Here is a 23,313-nt window from a genome sequence, read left to right on the forward strand (position 1 = left end):
GGCAGGAGATCTCCTGGGACTCCTCTCAGTATGAGGGTTCCACAAGGGTATATTCTTGGACTGTTTCCCTTCCTTGTCTATGTAAATGATCTTCCTAGTCTTATAGAAAATAACATAGGGTAGTATTGTATACGAACGACACTTCACCGATTTTCAAAGTAAAAAAAACCTATTATGGAACCGAAGTTATGGAAAAAGAATTGTTAAAAAACGTTTGTGTGGTGAAGGTTAGTATGACATAAATGACTTTCTTAATGATACCACAGATTGGTAATGAAACAACCACCTTCATGCTATTAAATAATAAGTTTGATTGTATAATATTATTTTGCAATTAATTAAAATTTTTTCATTAATTAAATTATTTCTCAGGTCTGAGGCTAGTTTTGGAATTGGTGATAGTTTTTGGACTTTCAATAAGTGATGTCAGATCCAATTTAAATAAAAATATTTGAATTGGAATTGATTTATTTTATTATCATTATTTATCCAAAACATATTGTCAAAATTTTTATACATGTCAATTGTGGTCAAACTTCACTCGAATGGCCTATGGCACCATTAGGGTGCAGTATAATAAAGGCATAAAAGGCATAAAAGGCATTTATTTTCTCAAAATTGATTCCTTTAGAATTCTTTTTGATGTCATTTCTTATACTACTAGATACTACTACCGCTTCGGAAACAAATGGCGCTCTGAGAGAGAAGAAGCGGCGCAAGAAACTCTCCCAGCATATTGATACTGAGATATTGAGACTCATAATGATGCATATCGCATCCTAATGAGATTGCCTAGGTACTGTAGTACGTCCAGCATGTTTGCAGATATAATTATGTTTGAAATAATTAGTTTTCGTATAAATACGTCATAAAAAAGTTTTATTTGCCAATATAAATAGGCACTTCGATATTATTTAAATTTGGGTACAAAACTCATAGTACAGGTAATAGCCCCTATAATGCGGAACAGATATTCTTTATAGGGAAATTCCTGTATAACGCGATCTTACGACCTCGTAATTCGTAATAATAATAATAATTTAAAGGCGCCGTAGCTTGTGAAATTACTGGGCAAATGAGACTTAATTAAGGTGACGAGCGCAATTGTAGTGCCTCTCAGAATTTTTGGGTTTCCAAGAATCCTGAACGGCGCTGCATTGTCATTACAATGCATTAAAAAAATCAACTATTTTGTTGTTTGCCTCGTAATGACACGACACTTTTAGTTATGTTAATGAATGCCTGTGTTATACCGTGATATATATATATATATATATATATATATATATATAATATCCGTTATAACGATACCGCGTTATAGATGCATGTATTTTCTTTGATGAATGCGAGTTAATCATTTAAATAAAACACTTCTTAAGAGATTAAAACGCGTGTAATTGTAACTGCTTTTTACATTAGATTTGGCGCAATAGTTAAATTTTTAAAATTATTTTAGTAGACCTTTCCATTTTTATTTTAAGTTGATTTAAAGTTTTCACCAGTGGAAAGCTCCTTTCCACAGGATGCCGGGTATATTATAGATATAACTTATATTTTTGTGTTTCAGTCTGAAAAGCGCCGTAGCTAGTGAAATTACTGGGCAAATGAGACTTAACATTTTTAGTCTCAAGGTGACGTGCGCAATTGTAGTGCCGCTCAGAATTTATGGTTTTTAAAGAATCCTGAGCGGCACTGCATTGTCATGGGCAGGGCGTATCAATTACAATTCTGTCACGTCCCTTACTATCATAAAAAAGCTTATTTAAAGGTCAAAAGTCGTAATAAACTAAGCTTCGCTGACTCCATTGACGTGACTCATTGATTAGAATATTGCGAGAGGTTACATTGACTTGTAATAAATAGCCTGTATTGTTTCCTGCTCAGATTTATGGAGGTAACTTGTTACAGCTTCTTTAATTAGAGTTCTTCACTCAAATTGATGACTCTACGTGACGTAACGTAATTTAAAATAGATCGCAGTTCAAGTTCGTTGAGAATAAAGGTCATAAAAGTTATTTATTTTCATATTGGGTGGTACTCCTTTCAACCTCTAATAACTATCATTTTGAAAATTTATTGAATTAGGCGATCTTTTGCTCCAAATCCATAATTGACGAAAGACCAGCGTTTCGTGACAGAATTTGGCGAGCTAATATCTCCCGTGGATGCCTCGTGTAGAGGTGAAACACGCGTTGGATTGATTGAAGATGAATCTTAGCGGAGTTTACAAGGGGGCTCAAAACATTTGAATAACTCTAATTTTTAAACTAATTGTCGTTGAATTATTAATTACTTTGTTGTCGTAAGTCTGCAGACTAATTTAGCAATAGGACAAACCTCAGTGGTTCTTATAGCTATGAAACCTTTATGTAATTTGTATTTTATAAATAAAAAATAATAAAAAATTTACGGACATTAAAAAGGAGGAGGTTCTCAATTCGATTGGTATATTTTTATGTATGTAAGCCGATTACGCTGATATTTATGATCTGATTTACGTGTTTCTTCTTTAGTTAGGTGCGAAATAGTTGCCATTTGGACCCATACATTTAATAGTTTTGTTCTAAGTGAAGTTATTCCGCTCAAAGTCACGTGTGGCAAGTGTAGGTACCTACTTCAAACCTATCAATGGGTAGCATATAAGTAATAGCATTTTATTAATTTAAAATGTGTTAGGTTTGCAGCAGAGATGTATTAATTGAAATCTTAACTAAGCTATTTTGTACTTTTTAGTTTTTGAAGTTGGTTTTTTAAGCGTTGTTTTTTTTCTTAATTTCGGAACAAATTAACTAAACACACCCTAACAGAAGTAATCGTTTATGTTGATTTAAAAGTTCATTAAAGAACTACTAATTACTTCTAATTAATTAATACGTTTACAATGAAATAGTTGGTAATAATCCAAGGATAGTTGGGATTGTAATATTCTTAGACGTCTTGTTTAAATCAATATTTACTCTCCTATCTACTAATAAGATAGATTTTATGTTACAAATGGCCTTCAGTGAAATAGTTTACGTTTTGTGAAAGATCCTTTATGGAGTGATGTATCTTCATAAAGTTTATCAAGTGTAGTAATATGTTATATTGTTGTCCCTCTCTATGGGAAATAAATAAATTATTATTCTATTCTATTATTTGTATTTTCGACATGTTACGTCATTACTATTTGTATTTTATAGCCAACTAGCTGACCCAGCAAACGCTGTATTGCCGATATTAAAATCGCGATACAAAAGTAACTGTTGATCGTAGATAGGTGAAAATTTTAAGTTGCATGTATTTTTTTAGTGCTGACTCATAATCAAATTTAAAAAAAATAAAAAAAATAAAAAAAAAAATCGTGTGGATCACCCTTAACATATTTTTTATTTGTTTATCGAAATACATATTTTACAAAATGTGAACAAATAAGATCCATTGTAAAAACCACAGAGGTTTGTCGTCAATGCATTATTTAGGGGGATGAAAAATAGATGTCCGATTGTCAGATCTACCCAATATGCACTCAAAATTTCATGAGAATCGGTCAAGCCGTTTCGGAGGAGTTCAAAGTTTAACACCATGACTCGAGAATTTTATATATTAGGCATAATAACATGCCCTAGTTCCTATAGATAATACGAAATATATGCCATCGAATGCTCGTCAAAATCAGTTTGGGCATTTGGAAGATTAGCTACAATAAATACGCATAGGAATTAATGAACTTCAAGTTAGATGACATTGACAACCCTTAAATTATCGTTTCGATTTCCATAGCTCCGGCTACAGGGTGCTGCATAATTTACGACTCTGTACTACGGATCTCGTATACGTGTGATTTCGAATGAATAATACTTTAGGTTGAATGCAAGGCAATCCCAATGGCCGTACGCCTGTACGGTTCACTGTGAAAGTCATTACTGTTAGTACTTTGTTAAGTTAATGAATTGACTGATGGCAGAAAGCGCTCCGAATGCGGTAGGGTTAAGCAGAACCTACCGATTAATCAGCCTGTCACTTCAGTTTCCAATTGCTACTCGTCACGAATTCACTTAACTTACAACTATAATCTGGATTCGGATATTCGCCTACTTATATTTTACTTGTTTCGTAATTTAGAATATTAGATAAATCGTTTTTTCCATAGCAGGTAAGTAGGTGTACATAATATAATGTTATTTAAGTACAATTAATTGCCAAAAAACTATTTAGGGTTGGCAAGATTTTGTTTTTTGTGTAAAAATATTAATAAAGAAAATTGGGAGCTGTTGAAAGAAATTGTTCATTAAGGTCAATTACCCAGGACAAGAGTACCGACAACCTTCTAACAATCATAAACATGTTATGCCTACTACTCGGTTCAGTCGAGTTAGTAAGTATTTTATTGTGTCTGTGCTCGCAGAAATTGTATAAACAATTAATGTGTGACGAAATTTAAGAAAATGTTAAAAAACGTCTGTGTGTTAAAGATTATTATAACATAAATGATTTTCTTAATATTTCGTAATCTATATTTTTATAATCTTGCACCCGTTCTTCTCTGGTCGAATGGGGGGTAGTTTTTCAATAAGACGTTTAAATGATTTTTTGAATTAAAATATTTGTATTTGGTGAGGTCTGATGAGAGCGAAAGAAGCCAAACATGTTTTTTTTTTATGACAGTAAGGGATGATACGATCAGTACATTCAGCTGATGGTAATTGATACGCCCTGCTTATTACACTACAGTGCCACTCAGGAATCTTGAAAAATTCAATTATTCTGAGGGGCACTACAATTGCACCTTGAGACATAAGATGTTCATTCGCAATTGCCCAGTAGTTTCACTACTACGGTGCCCATCCCATCGAAACACAATAAGGCTTACACATTACTGCTTCACGGCAGAAATAGGCACCGCTGTGGTACCCATAATCTAGGCAGCATCCTGTACAAAGGAGCCTCCCACTGGTATAGCAGAACTGGAGCAACTGAAAGTCCGTTATCTCAGTCTACCACCCTGGGAAACAATCATATTATGTATGTTGTACCATATTTAAGCTCGATGCATTCGTATTTATCGAATTTTCTAGAAAATGTGATAATAATGTTAAAATTCTATAGAATTGTTAAAATGTTTGTGTGGTGAAGGTTACTATAACATTATTGTCTTTCTTAATGAGACCGCATCTTGGGAATGGAGCGATCGCTGTCAGGCTATTTTTTTTAAATATTGTTACAAAATAAATTTGAAAAAATTCCCGCTAAGTTCTTTCGCATATTCAGGTCTGAGGCGTATATTTTCGAATCGGTGGTAGATTGTGACGTACAATAAGTGACTTACATAATTACATTTAAAAAAATACATATGAATTTAAATTTTAATACCGAATTATTTCAGTAGGTACAAAATTCCGAGCAAAAATTGACAAACAATTTTCAGCAATAATTAATGTGGAATTATTCGATACGCTTGAAATAAATTATGCAGCAATATTTATTACAAAAGTTGATATCGGCTTCATATTTAATGAGCAGCATTTAAAAGTTTCAAAATCAAACAGTCCGTAATTTGTTTAATAGAATAAAAACAAAAACCGTTCAACAGGAATAATTAATTTTGCATTATTAATTGGAAACTATCAAGAGTTGAATAGAGTAAGGGAAAACGAAGTTTCAAAGACTAAGATAATATTGATGGGCGAACATTACTTAGACATTGTTTGATTTAATCTTAAGATACTCCTTTATCTGGCTCTTTATTTTGGAGAATACAGAGATGAGTAGGTAAGTAATTATTCCCCAACGGTCTGGAGGTTGTAATCCTCTGGGATTACAAAGGGCGGTGTGAATGGTAATAGGAGCTCTGAGGTACCGCGGTCTGATTTACTGCTAAGATTCAATAGTGAATATTTTAAGCTTTGATTTATTTGCTAACGTTTCTTAAACTTCTTGGCTGTCTATCGTCACTAACTCTATGATAAATTGTCTCTAAAGTCACAATAAAATTGTGTATTCATTCGAAAATTTCGATTTCACTTCCCCAGTTGATATTTATGTGAATTGTGATTTGAATAATACTTGGAGTTGGGCGCTGTAGTATCAATGCTTTGGTATAATCTTTATATCATTTTTGCTTTTGGGTCGGTTTAAGTTTTATATTTTCTTCAGTCACAATTGAATTCAAAATAGTCATCGTATTTATAACTAATAATATGGTCCGTGCATCTTAGACACAAATTTTTAACCTACTTCAAAAAATAAGGGAGGTTCTCAATTCTACGGTTTTTTTTGAAGAAAAAGCTTCTTTATCGGCGTTGATCACTTCTCTTGGGATGAGTATAAAATGTTAAACTCTCAGTCGTTCACATTATGGATGAAAGTTGGTTTTTCTGAAAGATATACTTTTTTATGTATCTTTATAATAAGTTCTCAAGAGTAAATTTTTATGTAATATAAATTGTCATTTTTAGTACGATAATGCAATAAATGAATATTATTGTATTTAACCACATAAATGCTAGTACTTTTATACTGACAAACGAAGCAATTGATGCGAAATTATTCCCAAACCAATCGAAAATATTCAAAAATGCACAACGTTAATGTTCAAGTTTTCACTTCTTCCGGCACACCCGGAGTGCAACCCGTATTATTTTTGTATACCCGTTTGTTTGTTACCTCAGAACTTTTGACTGGGCGAACCGATTTCGATGATTCTTTTTTTATTTGAAAGCTGGTGTTTTTCGTGTAGTTCCATTTATCCAGTTCTGATAATGGCCTCCAGGGAAAACCATATAAATTCGACCATAATTTTTTTATTGGAGAGGATATATAATCAAGGATAGACTGTGTTCTGATCTGTGTCAGTGGTTTTGATTATTAGATCCAATACAAAGTCACGGAACTCTTCAATTCTTAGTAGCAAATAAACAAATACGAATCTTTTATATGCTATCCAGATATTAGGGTCACCTACCGTAATGTCGTTAACATGATGATCAATAGAACGCCCTCACAGTGACGGTGGCAGTATTTCTGTCTGTTTATAATCAAATTGCAATGCGCTTACGTTCGTTGCTGAATTGCAACATGACGCAAGTGTTATCTATTTTTGCTTTATTCGCAAGTCTCCTTTGAAATTGTCCTCGAGGGAGATTTCCTCTGTTGAGATAGTCATTTCTCCCTGACCTTGTTTATTTCATTTAAGCGGCGCTGTCCCATATGAGCAGCACGTTTAGTAGGTCTACATAATACAAGCAGTAAGTTATCTTCACTAAAAATAAAAAATAAAGTAACAAAAACTAAACCGATTTAAAAAAAGCTAATCCAAAACGTAAAAGTGAAAAAATAATTACATATTCTTCTACAACTTAATGATCATTTTTAGAGTTTCGAAGAATATTAAACTACCTAAAAGTCATCAAATTATTACAATGTTATAATGTAGTTACTCTTTTCATAATAAAAATTTCTACTTAGAACCTTTAAATATGTTTTTTTAATACCGTCAACGTTCCTGTTAGACTTATTGTTTGAACAGTAAGTCATTTTTTGTTTCATTCATAAATTATGATAAATTTTATATTAAAATATAACATAATAATGATAGTAAAACTAAATGACTAATTCAGTAACCTAATAATAAGGCAACGTCATGCAAACGTTCAGTCATAAAATTTGCATGATATCCCAGACCAATAAATTGTACGTTATTTCATGATTTATTTGAAAATGACTACATTAGTTCCGTTCTGCATTAACCGACATGAATATTATCTTTAGCTTTATACTTGTTATTATAAAGTACCAGTGGAGGGCTTCTTTGCACAGGATGCCGGCTATATAATGAGTACTACAACGGCGCCTATTTCTGTCGTGTGTCAGTAATGTGTAAGCATTACTGTGTTTCGGTCTGTGGGGCACCGTACCGTGAAATTACTGGGTAAATGAGACCCAACAGCCCTGTGCTGCCCCGTGGCGTAAAAAGAATAGGGTAGCCCCAGGTCCAAGGGTGTCGTAAGAGGTGACTACGGGCTTTTTGAAAGTGGGAGAGTCACGCTTCCGTCTTATGACGTCAGCACAATCGGGCCAGACTCATCCGGGTTACTTACCACACTCGCACAGAATACCGGCGTGAAGTAGCGGCCTAGTGCCACTATGTTTCGCATAGGTTAGTGTCGAGGACCGGAGACCATTCCCCCCCCCGTCCTTCCCCCCCCCTGTCCTTTAGCTGTCGCCGTCTCGGCAATTTTGAGGGTAGGGACCTGTCTACTCTCTGGCTCGGCGCAGATTTAGAGGACCGCGTCCGCATCTATGCGTGTGTCTACAGGTCCTATAGTGGTAACGCAGAAACGGAGCACCTCATGGGCTGCGTTCAAGCGGCATTTGATGACGTGCTTGATCAGATCCCCTCCGCTGAAATCGTAGTCTTGGGTGATTTCAACGGGCACTATGCCGAATGGCTTGTATCACGTACTACAGACTACGCAGGGCGATCTGTACATAATTTTGAATTGGCGTATGGTCTGTCCCAATTGGTTGAGTCGCCAACGCGGCTCCCGGATGTGGATAGCCACATGCCGTCCTTATTAGATCTTCTGCTGACTATACATCCCGATGGTTACCAGGTCTCTGTCGACGCCCCTCTCGGAACATCCGACCATTGCCTGGTCAGGAGTGTAGTGCCTATCCGACGCCAACGTCGCAGACCACCAGCGACCCGCCGCGTTTGGCACTACAAGTCAGCAGATTGGGATAGGATGCGTTCCTTTTTTGCATCCTACCCTTGGGGCAGGGTTTGTTTCCCTTCGGATGATCCTAGTGCCTGCGCCGTTGCAGTAGCCGATGTGATACTGCAGGGCATGGACATTTTTATACCAAGCTCTGTAGTACCGATCGGTGGCAGATCACAGCCCTGGTTCGATGCGTCAGTTAAAGCAGCATCTGACTGCAAAAAACAGGCGTATCGAACTTGTGTTGCGGCGCTGGGCTCAAAGGATCCGAACTGCAAAGTTCTGAAGAGGAAATATAACCGTGCCTCCAGATTTTTTAAGCGGCAAATCGCCCGTGCGAAATCGAAGCACGTCGTCAAAATTGGCGAGTAGCTTTCCAGCTACCCGACCGGAACACGCAAGTTCTGGTCGTTATCCAAAGCTGCTCTTGGTAACTTCAACCAGCCGTCCATGCCGCTGTTGCACATGAGGAATGCCACCCTGGCCCATACGGCAAAAGAGAAAGCCGATCTCCTGTGCACTCTTTTTGCCTCCAACTCGACTCTTGACGACAACGGAAAAACACCGCCGACCATCCCGCGGTGTCAGAGCTCCATGCCTGAAGTACAGTTCCGACAGAAGACTCTTAGGCGAGCTCTGTTTTCGTTGGACGTCAGGAAGTCGAGCGGGCCGGATGGCATTTCTCCAATCGTGCTTAGAACGTGTGCCCCTGAGTTGACGCCGGTGCTAACGCGTTTATTCCAGCACTCTTATTCCAAAGGCGTAGTCCCTGATTCATGGAAGTCTGCCCTTGTCCATCCGATCCCAAAAAAAGGAGACAGTTCGGATCCGGCAAACTACAGGCCTATTGCTATTACCTCCCTACTCTCCAAAATCATGGAAAGCATAATTAACCACCAGCTCTTGGTATACCTTGAGGGTCACCAGTTGATCAACGACCGGCAGTACGGCTTTCGCCATGGTCGGTCGACTGGCGATCTTCTGGTATACCTAACACATAGATGGGAGGCGGCTATTAAAAGCAAGGGGGAAGGCCTGGCAGTTGGTCTCGATATAGCGAAGGCCTTTGATCGTATATGGCACACGGCGCTCCTCGCAAAACTTCCATCATTTGGGCTTCCCGAGAGCTTGTGCAAGTGGACCTCCAGCTTTCTCACTGGGCGCAGCATACAGGTCGTTGTCGACGGTTATTGCTCGAATCCCAAGCCCGTGAACGCTGGAGTGTCCCAAGGCTGTGTGCTATCTCCCACGCTGTTTCTTCTGCATATCAATGATATGTTGGACACCGCCAACATGCATTGCTATACAGACGATAGCACTGGTGATGCCGTATACATCGGGCCATGCAGGTCTCTCCCGGGAGAAACTTGTGTCTTCTATCGAGTCCTCTCTCGAGAAGGTCGCGGAATGGGGTAAAATGAACCTTGTCCAATTTAACCCCCAGAAGACTCAAGTTTATGCGTTTACCACTAAAAAAACCCCATTTGCCGTATCACTCGCCTAGGATCGGAATACTGGGTCTCCAATTCCGTGGCCATCTGGAGGGCAAAGCCAAATTGGCTTCAAAGAAACTGGGCGTCAAAAATAGAGCACGGCAATACTTCAAGCCGGCCCACATTCTAGCGCTCTACAAAGCGCAGGTCCGGCCTCACATGGAGTATTGCTGTCATCTCTGGTCTGGTGCATCCCAGTATCAGCTCGATCCATTCGACCGCGTGCAACGCAGAGCAGTTTGAATTGTCGGGGACCTAGCGCTCTGTGAACGGCTGGATCACTTGGCGTTGCGTAGAGACGTCGCTTCATTGTGTGTCTTCTACCGCATTTATCACGGGGAGTGTTCCGATGAGCTGTTCAACCTCCTGGATTGTTGGTGGATTCCTATCGCCGAATTTCACCTTCGCACGACACGCCACAAGTTACGATATCATCCCCACCATCTGGATGTGTGGCGGTCCTCCACAGTGCGGTTTTCAAGGAGCTTTCTTCCTCGCACTACGAAGCTGTGGAATGAGCTTCCTTGTGCGGTGTTTCCGGGACGATACGACATGGGTACCTTCAAGAAAAGCGCGTACACCTTCCTTAAAGGCCGGCAACGCTCCTGTGATTCCTCTGGTGTTGCAAGAGAGTGTGGGCGGCGGTAATCACTTAACAGCAGGTGACCCGTACGCACGTTTGTCCTCCTATACCATAAAAAAAAAACCATCTTATGTCTCAATTTGACGAGCGCAATTGTAGTGCCGCTCAGAATTTCAAGAATCCTGAGTGGTACTTCATTGTAATGAGCACGGCGCATCAATTGCCATCAGCTGAACGTCCTGGTCGTCTCATCCCTTATAACTATTAAAAAAGAATAAGTATTTGTATAGTGACCTTAAAGATAATATAGGCAGTATGTAGGTATGTAGGTATTTTGAAACTTTTATCATCGCGGAACTTTAACATAGTAATTATTATGATAGGTACTCAAGATATATATAATATTAATTTAAAGCTGATATTTCAATCAAACTGCTTGAATCCTGGTATCGCCGACACCTTTAAATTTATAAAGTATATATAATGAGTACCCGTCATAATAATTATTTAATGATCATAGATAAATTATATGTCTAGATAGAGCCTTTTTCTGTTGGGCAATGCATGACAATAGGCTAGGGTTTATAATGTTAGCGTACGTGAAAAGCTACGTCTAACACTAGCGATATCTATGTCACTTTGTTTTAGTGTGTGCTTTCCTGAAAATAGAGGATAACAGTTTTTTCGACGTGTTCACAGCTGTCTTAGACATATAAATTATTTAAGTAAATGATAATGTTTAAAATAGAATTGTGTCCACCAACATCGTAGCGATGCTGTCACTGTCACGATATAGACAGTGACATTAACCATGTGACATTGAGAAAATAAGAAATGCAGAGGACAACAGAATTGCCACTTGCAAGAGGTAATTAGTTGAGAGCGGACGTCTCTGGGTGCAGTGCTGTTTATTGAATATTAGTTGTTTCACTGAGTAGGTATATATGATGCATCATATATGACATTTACATCCAATCAATCTAGACCAAAATATAAGGTTAAAGTTGCATAAATTCCCAACAAGCTGAAAATCAGTAAAATTGTTCATAGAATAAAATGTTTAAGTTCACCATCATTCCCGTCTATGGAAAAATTTTTACTCAAGGTCAAAGGTCAAAAAATGAGTTTTTTTTACCTTTGATGCGATTTTCAGCAATACGGTAAGTTTTATCATAAAATTACTCTTGATAAAATTAGAAATAGTGATCATAAAATTTGCTATGAAAAATGGAACAACACTTTTTCCTACGAGCCAACGTTTCTGAAATATAACGATTCAAAAACTTGTAAAAGCGCGCAAAGTACACTTTACCTTATAGGTAGCACTTTTAAACAATATTTTAACAGCTTTTAAGACTTTTTGACTCGCTATATCTCAGAAACCGTAGCTGCTACGAAAAAAGTATTGAAACATTTTTTTTAAGATAATTTAAGCGATATTTCATTGTTTTAGCGTTCTGGCTTTTCTGCTGGCGTTCACAATATACAATAAAAAACATAAGGCTGCGTACATGAGAATAATGGGAAATATACTATATATAGGTGGTGGCATAGACTTACAATACACTAGCGTATAGACAAACGAAACATGCGAAAGAGAAGAACATATCTTAAAGTGAACAGCAAGATAGAAAAAATCATCAATTGTTACTGTAACCGATTTTGATTGATAAGTTGTAAGCAGTCAGCCACGCTTTGAGTTACCTCCTTAATATTTTGAATATTAAACTGGATAACCACAAGCTATCGAACAAATTGAGAAATCAAATTGATAACGCATATCAGGTCATCTATTGTCTATGTACACAAAAAATCACCCATAGATTAGAATGTACTAGACATTCTAATCTATGGGTGATTTTTTTTTCAAAAATAAGGGATGAGACGAGCAGGCTGTGCCGCTCAGGATACTTGAAAAACCCAACATTTTCTGAGCGGCACTACTATTGCGCTCGTCTCCTTGAGTCATAAGATGTTAAGTCTCATTTCATACACGAAATGATGAAAACGATTTTCACGAAACACACTAATGCTTACACATTACTGCTTCATGGTTTCCATAATCTAGCGGACATCCTGTGCAAAAGAGCCTCCCACTTATATTTATCCTATATCCCTCCCACGTATATAGCTTATTTGATTCCCTACTAAAAATTCTTACTTATAGAGCTAGTGCGAACAAATTTAAACTTTAGTTGCGCACTAAAATTGTTAGCATTCCAACAATAATGTTGCAAAATAAACTGAAGACAAGTTGCATTGTAATAGAGTTAGCTACTGTCTACAGACTAGTCTGCCCTAGCTAGGGCATACTAATCGCCCTTTTTATTCGCCTACAATTGAAGTGCTGTTATTAGTAAATATAAAAAACATCAAAAAAAAATATCATATTATCAAAAGGATTATCAAAATCGGTTCACCCAGTTCAGTTTTGAGGTAACAAACATAAAAAAAAACCTACCAACGAATTGAGAACCTCCTCCTTTTATGAAGTCGATTAAAAATACAATTTAACACTCAACTGAAACTATATTTTTTGTATTATAGACCTAGCTTCATTTCTTTAATTCTTAGATCATTCATACCTCTAGATAGACGATGACAGTTGTGAAAACGTCAAAAAACACACACTAACACAAAGTGTCATACAAATCGCGAGTGTAAGACGTAGCTTGTCACGCACACTAAAGTTATATTCCAAGCCTGTTTTTATCGGTTGTAATACAGTAAAATCGACTATCTAAACGTATAAATTATCTTACCTTTAATTCTAAAACGTTCGTTTTCGAGGAAACATAAATTTGTAAAATTTTATTTCAAAAATACCTATGAATATAAGTGGGCCTTTTTTAGGATAGAGACACATTAAAATTTAATTTGTTTCTTGAATAATAATACAATGGGCAAAAGGAGATCGCTCTGTTTCGATGGTTTAAAGAAATAAAGAAAAAATGTTTATTGACGTCATTAAACATTCTGATAATAGTTCTTAAAGTTATACTAATCTAATTATGATCTAATGACGCCAATGGGCCCCCAACTCAGCATAGTTGTGGTTTCGATAGAATCCACAACGCTGGTCTTCCGTGGAAACCCAAAGGTTTAGTATCAGATAATGTTATTTATGTAAAAAGTAGCAACAATTATGCAAAAGCTATTTATCATAATATTATATTAAATTAAATTAGTCACATCGGATATCTTTAGTAATAGGTGCAAGCTCATTAATTTCAAAATGTCATTGTTAATGACATAAAAATACATAGTATAAATCTGTATATTTGGTAAAATGTCAAGATATTTTATGGCAAAGTCCAATGACATTAAAGTAGGACTAGTTATCCCTAAGATTATCAATCTAAATTGCTTACACTTGACTGAATTTAATCGTCTAAATTCAGAAGCATCCTACAAATTAGAAGCTCCTGTTTACTCGGTCCTAAATTTAGTTACTGAGTCAGTTACCACTTAAAGCGCGACGAAGTCGGCGTTGTCATATACAAGGATGACTCCAGACATCAAAAATACATATGATTCATGACAGATTATTCAATGTTCTGATACATTTTATTCTAAAGCTCTTGCTTTTTTTATCCTACGAGACAACTGCAAAAGAAAGATTGGTCGTAACACTAAGATTTATTGCAACAGGAAATTCATATCAAGATTTAAAATTCAGTTCTTATATTATCCCAACCCCTGCTGACAAAAACCCCTGCTGACAAAAATTATCCCTGAAACTCATTGGGCTATTACTATTGTTCGGGAATATAAAATGAAACTTAGATACGTCCTCCACACACGAAGAGTTAGGAACGACAGAAATCAGTAACTTAATGCGATTACACCTTCCTAAGTGCGTTTCTAATTAGTCTTCTAAATGATTCAGTCAGTCAGAAACCATCCTTATTTCTGAATTTAGGATGCTAGCTTGGTGAATGCAATTATACTTGTCTAAATTCACTTATGACTTAATTCAGTTAAGTGTAATAAGTGCTATATCCCTTATTAAAATATAATGAACTTCCAAACATTTGCGGTTGATGGTTAAACTATCCGTAAGTGATTTAGTTCATTGAATATATTTTATTCACCCGTGCAGAATTGAGGTATGGCGAAATAGAAATATACTTAAAAAATTTATACGCGAGGTGAGCAGATAAAACAAAACAAAAACATTGTAAAACAAGATTGTACATAAAAATTGGTAATTTTGTATTGCAAGTCCGACAATATTCTTTTCAAGTAAAAATTTGATATGATGATATTTTTTATAATATTGAGAATACATGTTAGTATTGAGGTGTGTTCTTATCGTGATTGAAAAGCCAATTTAAAAGATAAAGTAAGTAATCTCTCCAAAAGTTTTGATAATTTATAAATAGTATAATATATTTAAAAATAAAAATGCACAATTTTTATTTTTAAAGCGACAACCCTCACTTTTGGGATTAAATAAAATTTTTCTTTCATGTTCAGCCATATCCTGAGAATTGAACAACCAAGATTTACGAACCATGAGTCACTCAAATGGTTGGCTCAGTTGGAAGAGCGCTCAGACGGAACCCGAGAGGTCGTTCTCGGGTTCTCAAGGCCCGCATCGTTCACTAAATTTGGTTACAAATTTAATTTAATATTTTTTTTTTATGAAAATATGGGACAAGACGAGCAGGACGTTCAGTTGATGGCAACTGATACGCCCTGCCCATTACAATGCAGTGCCGCTCAGGATTCTTGAAACCCCAAAAATTTTGAGCGGCACTACAACTGCGCTCGTCACCTTGAGACAAGATGTTAAGTCTCATTTGCCCAGTGATTTCACTAGCTTCGGCGCCCTTCAGACCGAAACACAGTAATGCTTACACATTACTGCTTCACGGCAGAAATAGGCGCCGTTGTGGTACCCATAATCTAGCCGGCATCCTGTGCAAAGGAGCCTCCCACTGGTAAATTATTATAGTAGTATAATTATTATGCCATTCGTATTATAAAAATATATAAAAGTATCATATTTATTTAATATAAGAGTAATTGATAATTAGTATTGAATTTTAGTCATTAATATTAAGCAAACATGTAATTTAGTACGTACTAAAATTAATCTAACATCGACTTACCTTCACTTTTCAATGTTCAGTCCACATGCTTTCATAATAAAAACAGCTTCGAATTAAAAGCTACCTTTCTTTGTTTATTCCCAAGGGCTTTTGACTCAGTCATCAGATCATCAATCATTAACCCTAAATATAATTACTTAAAAAAGATAATCATGATCTTTGGACAAAACTATATCTGTCGGATCAGCTAGGATTGCAATTATAACGACTAAAGATTCATTTCACTATTTGAATTATTATATTATTTAATAAATTATTCACGTGCAACTGACAACAATACTGTAACATAATTACGAAACTGTTACTTTAGCTGGGCAATTTATGCGTTTAGCCTCATGCGTGCTCCGTCTATCATCCGTTCGTCTTCTTATTCCTACCAGCCCATACCATGAAGTTTAGCAGCCTATTCAAATTGTTACAGGCATCAGGACGTAATGCTAGGGATGAGATAATAATTTGTGCCCGTTGTTCGACCACATTCTTGCACTCTACAAACACGTGTTCAAGTGTTTCTTCTGTCTCCTTGCATCTTTTGCAGAAAGGGCTGTCTGGCACACTTTTAAAACCTACAATTTTACGTGTTATGTCCCTGTGTAATGTGCTCAGGTTGTGGAAAAACCTCCTTGATGACTTTATTTATTTAAAACGGCCTTACTCACAGTTTGTCGGAGTTGGTACTAAATAGTTTCGTACCATTCGGACGTCCTTCATCAGGGTAAGTGTAATGATGTCCCGTCTCAAACTGCGGATTGCGCTCTTTGATGACGCCGAATCTGCATTCTTTATTTGCCTATATTCTTCACTGTTTCTTCTGTTAAGTTAGTAGGTTTGGGCATGAGGTATGGGTAGCAGTTTCAGTCCATATGCTTCGGCCTTCGATCCCTATTTAGGCTAGTTTGTTTGCAGCATACTTGCCCAGTAAGTTGTCGTGTGCTTTGATCTATTGCAGAGTTACCTTGTTCGTGTTTGCGATGGCTTGCAAGTGGAAGTTATGACATTCCAGTATAAAGATTTGGTGTTATAGTATATTCTTTGATTAACGCGAGTGTTACACATTTAAATAAATTAAAGGATTAAAACGAGTGTAATTGGGACTGTGTTTTTACATTCGATTTTGCGTAAACTAACATTTTTATTATTACTTTAGTTAACCCGACATTTCGAGACCTTTCCTAATCATGTTTTCAGGGCGACTGTGGTTGAAATGAGTCAAGATAATATTTGTCATAGTTGTCATTATGAACTTTAGCGCCATTCATTGACTCGGAGGTGATATTAGCCGCAGACAAATGGTAATTTTGTATTTTAATTTGGAGATAGTTTGCGTAAGATAATTTTAGACCGTCTTCCCGTCTTGTCATAATCTTCTTCTTCGTCGTCAACTGTCCGAGATTATCTTTATGTTAAGGTCAAATCACAAAACAACTCTGGTGTTGTTTTGTGACTGAAACAGGAAAAGTTATGATGCTCTGTAATGCAGGTGTTAATTTTACACTACTATGCAGTATGCAACGTTAGGTGTCAACGTTCTGATTATGCAAACGCCGTGCTTATCGATAATGCTAATACATAGTTAGTATTAATTGTTTATTGAACCGTTCGTTGCTTGCTCCATAATTTTATTACTAATCAATGCATGCGTTAATGATATTATGCTAAAAGTCTTGTTTGCTACACATAACTACATAGAATTGTACGTTATAGTATGGATGGATAGCTTTATGCATCTACTCTACTACATAACTCTTGTGTTTTTTATTAATTAAATTTTTTTTCTTAGTCGTGTAACTTTCCAAATCAGCAAGTGCCATATGGCACTAGATTTTACAAGTATACCAAAATCGAAAGTGCCGTACGGCACACTACACCCTGAGCAAGTTTTGACCCTCATTTTGTTTATAAGATGGTTTATTTTGTATGGTTTTAAAGGTAATTGTTTCAATAGCTTTCTTATACATTAACTCTTAATTATTCTAATTATAAACAATCTATTAATACACGTAAAATAATATGCATTGTCAGGCCGCGCGCGCGCGCGTGCCTAAATCGCGCCGATACTTGCCGATTTCACAAGGGTAAGGCATTGAATATTTTTGTGGTATTACTTTACATATTATATTGCAATTTGAAAAATTTATAAAACGATAAAACTGTAAATATTAATTTAAGAGGAAGGCCATGAGTTTCTTGCCTCTTCTTGCCTAACATTTTCCAGAGTGGTGGTAACTGATAAAAACAAAACTTTTGGCTTTCATAAGTGTCACTTCCTGGACCTATATGAATAAAGTGATTTTGATTTGATTTGGTTTGATGTATCGATCCGGAAGCTTTTATAAAGTTCTGTTCATTCAGCCGCTTTAAAAGCTCTTAGGAAGATTTCAATTGCATTAGAATTATCTGACTTTCAGTGCGATGTAATTAAGATTTTAGTAATCTGTAAAAGATTTGTTAATATCTGAAGGAATTAAAAATCACTTATCTTTTATAAGTGCAGAACCTTTAATCTATATATATACTAGCTACTGACCGTGACTTCACACGTACCGCACGTATCTCTATTTATTTTATTTATTTACAATTAGGATAAAAATATCATCTAACAACAAGTAGAGGATATTTTATGTGATCCTGAGATACAATTAAAATTGCACACATCATTCAATTCAAAAAAATAAGTGGACACAACAGTAATTACACAATAATGAACTTTAAATTAAACATGATCTCTACAAATTCTGGAAATCGGGTTGTTATGAGATACATTATTGTTTGATGAATTAATCGAAAATAGGCATGGAATACGCTCAGATTGTGTTGGCACTTTTATGTTTATCAAACTTATTAGGTGACTATCCATATCACCATTCGCAAGTATGTGAGACGCACATATCAGATATGTATCTTTGCTTATCAAGACTATGCAAGTTAAATTTAAGTGCTCAGAGTATTCGGGAATTTTACGTCCAACACCCAACCCAATCCTTACCCTACCTAACATAAATATCCTGTTTGAAAATATCGGGATAAAATTGTCTCTGTGGAATCTGTTGTTAAGTTAAATTTCATTATTGGTTGTTTAGTTGACGCATGAAAGCGTTACAAAGAAACAAATAAAATTCACACAATGTCTATAATATGACATTTACTTAAAAATATTTTGTGATTTCCTTTTTGCAGATTTGCTCCCTGAAATAATAATATCTATTCTCTATATTAAAAGGCTACAATGGGCGCTATATATGAGCGCTCTATGTAGTAAAAAGAAATGTTATGTCCAATATATTCTTGTAATATGAATATGGATTGAGGTGATTAAAATATCTGAATTGCCAAATTGTTGGAAAGTGAGCTTATTCCGACCACGTTACCACGTGGGCATTATAGGACCATGTTACAACATGAGCATTATAGGACCATGTTACAACACAACTTGGTCACTATCCGACCACGTTACAATGTGAGCGTTGCAGGACCATATTACAACTTGCTCATTATCCGACCACGTTACAATGTGAGCATTATTCGGCCACGTTACAATGTGGGCATTGTAATAGCATGTTACAACTTACTCATTATCCGACCACGTTACAACGAGGGCATTATGCAACCATATTAAACTTGCGAATTATCCGTCTTTAGTGACGGTTAGTGCTAGCTATCACTGAAAACGTTTTATAGAAATATTTTTATAATGCTGTACCTTTTGTTTTCCCTTGTGGTCCACCTCGAGAAATGATGTCACCTCCGTCTTCTCTTCTCCAGATAATTTTTGGAGGAGGGTAACCCCTCGCTTTGCACACTAATTTGGCAGCACCCCCCTCGGGTACCATCATGTCCCCTGAGGTCTCTTCATAAATAATGTCAGGTGGTATCACTACTTCTAGAAATGCTGTCTGCAACAAAACGAATTTGCGTTTATTTATATGTTACCCTAATATATAACTGACTTGGATCATCACTTTTTGAGCAATACCACGCAGAGATTAGGTTCAATCATGAAACCTAAGCTGAATTTGTGTAAAGGGAACGATGGCTGGTCCATGCGTCAACTCGTGAACGGCTGCTGCTTTTGGTGCCAGGTCAACCTGTTATAGTTTTAAATCATTGTATTTTTTGCTTGCAATTACTATTTATGACAGTTATCACAAACATCATGTTCACGATTCTCTAATATATTATAGAATTCTCGTGTCCCGGTGTTTGTTACCAAATTCCTTCGAATCGGCTGAACCGATTTGTATGAAATTTTGTGTGCATATAGGTAGGTCTGAGAATCAGTTAACATCTTTTTCATACCCCTGAATAGTAAGGTTGTTCCCCCTAAATACATTTTTTATTTTTTATTCAGCATTGAAAAATACATACAACTTCAAATTTACGCCCTTCTACGATCTACAACTATTTTTGTATTGCTATTTTTATATTTTATTTTCCATTCACAAATCCGTAATTGGGTTGCAAGATGGCAGAAGTACGATATATTTGGTAGGTCTGAGAATCGGTCATCATCTATTTTTCATACCCCAAAAATTTTTATTTTAATTTTTTTTATTATTTACTTCATATGGCAATACAAAGATTTCTGGGTCAGCTAGTATTATGTATAAATGTGTGTGGAAGTTACCTGCATTTTCATTGGGTCAGTATTAACTTGGCACATGTATTGTCCCCTGTCTTCTCTCTTCACGCCACGGATGTTCAGCGTCCATGTGTTGTAATCGTTGTGTGTGACGCTCAGCCTTGCGTTGTTTGTGATCACGTGCTCGTGAATTGCTAGGATCGCTTTCGTGTCCGCTTTGATCCATGCTACCTGTTTCGGGAATGTTTCCAACAATCTGTCATTTATTTGTCTTTGGCATTAAAATGTAAATAATCTTTTTAAAACTAACTGATGGCTTCAAAACGAGATGGCCACTTTCCAATAACGTTCTATACACTTATAGAGATATCATTTGCAGTCTGATAACGGAACGGCAAAAGTGTGCTCAAAGACAAAGCACACTTTTATCCTTAGTCGTGTGTCAACTGTCACTGTCCGAATCGGGTTCAAAATTCAACATACATGACCCTGAACTGAATAAATGTTTTACATTGCTGCTTATTGACCAAGAATATTTTAAACAACTGGAGTAAATACGGCAATGTCGAAGCTAATTACGGTGTAATTTTTGGCATGTTCCATAATTAGTTTTTTTATACGACGTGATATATCTATATATATAGAACGCCATTGCCACTTCCTCATAATTTGAAATATGTTTAATACTTTATAAAGTAGCTTGTGTTTCTTTTCTTTCTACTTGAGTTTGACAATTTCACGACATTGGTTACGAAGTGTAACCAATGAAGACTTATAGAAAACAAGTGTAATTACTACGGAATGTTACCAAAGAGCCATCCATGACAACAAGCCTTGAGTGCTAGTACTATTTAGTTGAGAGCAACTCGCAAAATGCTCACGGAATTTTTAATTACATTTTCGCTCGGTCGCCGGTAAGGGCTGCCCGAACATCTCACCAAAAGCATCGACGTCGCAATAGAAACTAATTTCCTGCATAACGTCTTACAAAAAGCAGTCCCAAATAGACATTTTATTAAAACTGTTTGCTGTAAATATATAAGTATTATTTTTTTCATTTGATTCTAACGAATAGAATATAACGTTATACCCATTTAAATATATCTACATATACAATGAAAATGGTTTTTGTTTGAGGCTCAATCACGCCTAAGCCACTGATCGTATCGACATGAAACTAGCACCGTTCGATGCAAAATGTATCCTAGATTAGGTTTATTGCTAATTATTTTTCGATATCCAACGTTCTTTCCCTTTAAAATTCGCCCAGCGAAGAGGGCGGAAACGCATATATATACTTATAACATATAGGAGAGAGTATGGCAATATCTTAAGCATTGTATGTAATTTATAATCATTTTGACAATTTTCTGACATTTAATTAGTCAGTCTAACTATCAGTTTGTACTTTTTAGTAGTAATCATTTAAGGTTCTAAGTGAAGGTATTCTACATATCAGTGATAGAGAAATTGCTAAGGGTGAAGATTAGTTATATAAGATATTAACAAGAGGTGCAACTAAATTGTGCTCTAGATCATTTCTAATAAACTACGTATTTGTAAACAAAACAAAAATTCAACCCAACTTCATAAAAATTATTATTTCAATTTTTCATCTCTCTAAATAACGAGCGATTCAAAAATGCGGTGACTAAACATTATTAAAAGAGTTGAAAAACCGAAAGAACGCAACGCAATTTCAACATTATTGCAGATTGTAAAAGGAATCTTTCTTTAATATATTCAGTATTTTGTTTCGGTATGAGATAACAAAATTCTTGTTGAAATTGCGCTGGAAACCACAAGATGTTATTAAATAGTAATTAAATTTTTTACCGGATCATGAACTCATCCTCATACCAGCGGTGCATATCGGTGTTAATAAAATTGGAAGTTTTATTATTATGATTTTGTGTGTTAAAGGTGTTTCATTTGTCAAAACAAAAAAAAAATCAATAAAGCTTAATAGTTCTTTAATATTTTAATTGTGGATTGAATTAGCTGCATCATATTCAAATTCAAATTCAAATATTTTTAGTCAAAATAGGATGTGACATCACTTATTGAAAGTCAAAAACTACCACCCATTCCAAAAATAATGCCTCAGACACGATAAGAATGGGCGCAACAAACTCAGCGGGCTTTTATTTTTCATCAAAAAATATGTTTACAAAGTAATATTGTACAATTAAATTCTGCTCCATTCCCAATCTGTGGAATCAATAAGAAAGTTATTTATGTTATAGTAACGTTTACCACATAAACGCTTTTTAACGATTCTTTTGAATATCGTAATAATTTCGTTTTGAACATTTTCTGGGATCTTGTTGTAAAAGCATCGCCCCATAAAAGACTTAATAACTCGAAATAGCCAAGAAGTAGGCATAACAAGTTTATGTTTGTTCCTCGTGTTTAACATTATGATTGTCACAGTTTCTAGCAAATTCCTCAATGAGCTTATGATGTGCATAAACTTTAATTATTAAATAATATTATAATGTAAATAATATTTCAATGGGAACAGTTACGTAGATTAGCTATACGGACACGAGAGAGTCAGCCTCTTGAAATGATTGTACCGGGACCAAGGGGGTTTGCACTGGCTTCATTTTAATTTTGCAAAGTGCCTGTTTTGCAAACCCACTTTACTTAACCTCGATGTTACTTTGCTAAGTCAATTAATGAATGAAACAAAACAAAACAAAACAATAACGTATAATAAGTTTAAGTCACTTTTTAATATGGAACCGATTAACTTTTGGTATTAATTAACAATTTATATAAATTAAATTAAAAGTTTGAACTAAATAAAGAAAAGTGCATATTTCATGCTCGTGTTATA

At 35.8% G+C, this 23,313-nt stretch overlaps 1 protein-coding gene across 1 annotated transcript in view; it reads right to left on the reverse strand.

The window, feature by feature from the left end:
• The window catches only part of LOC126966329 (lachesin-like), a 173,265-nt gene that overhangs the window by 68,359 nt on the left and 81,593 nt on the right, over nucleotides 1-23,313 (reverse strand). Inside the window, exons 4-5 of the mRNA XM_050810319.1 lie at nucleotides 20,517-20,702; nucleotides 19,593-19,785 (exon numbers count right to left, since the gene is read on the reverse strand). Of these exons, the coding sequence (XP_050666276.1) occupies nucleotides 19,593-19,785; nucleotides 20,517-20,702 (379 nt within the window). The remainder of the gene's footprint in view (nucleotides 1-19,592; nucleotides 19,786-20,516; nucleotides 20,703-23,313) is intronic.

This window comes from Leptidea sinapis, chromosome 10 (assembly GCF_905404315.1).
Source record: "Leptidea sinapis chromosome 10, ilLepSina1.1, whole genome shotgun sequence".
Lineage (NCBI taxonomy): Eukaryota > Metazoa > Arthropoda > Insecta > Lepidoptera > Pieridae > Leptidea > Leptidea sinapis.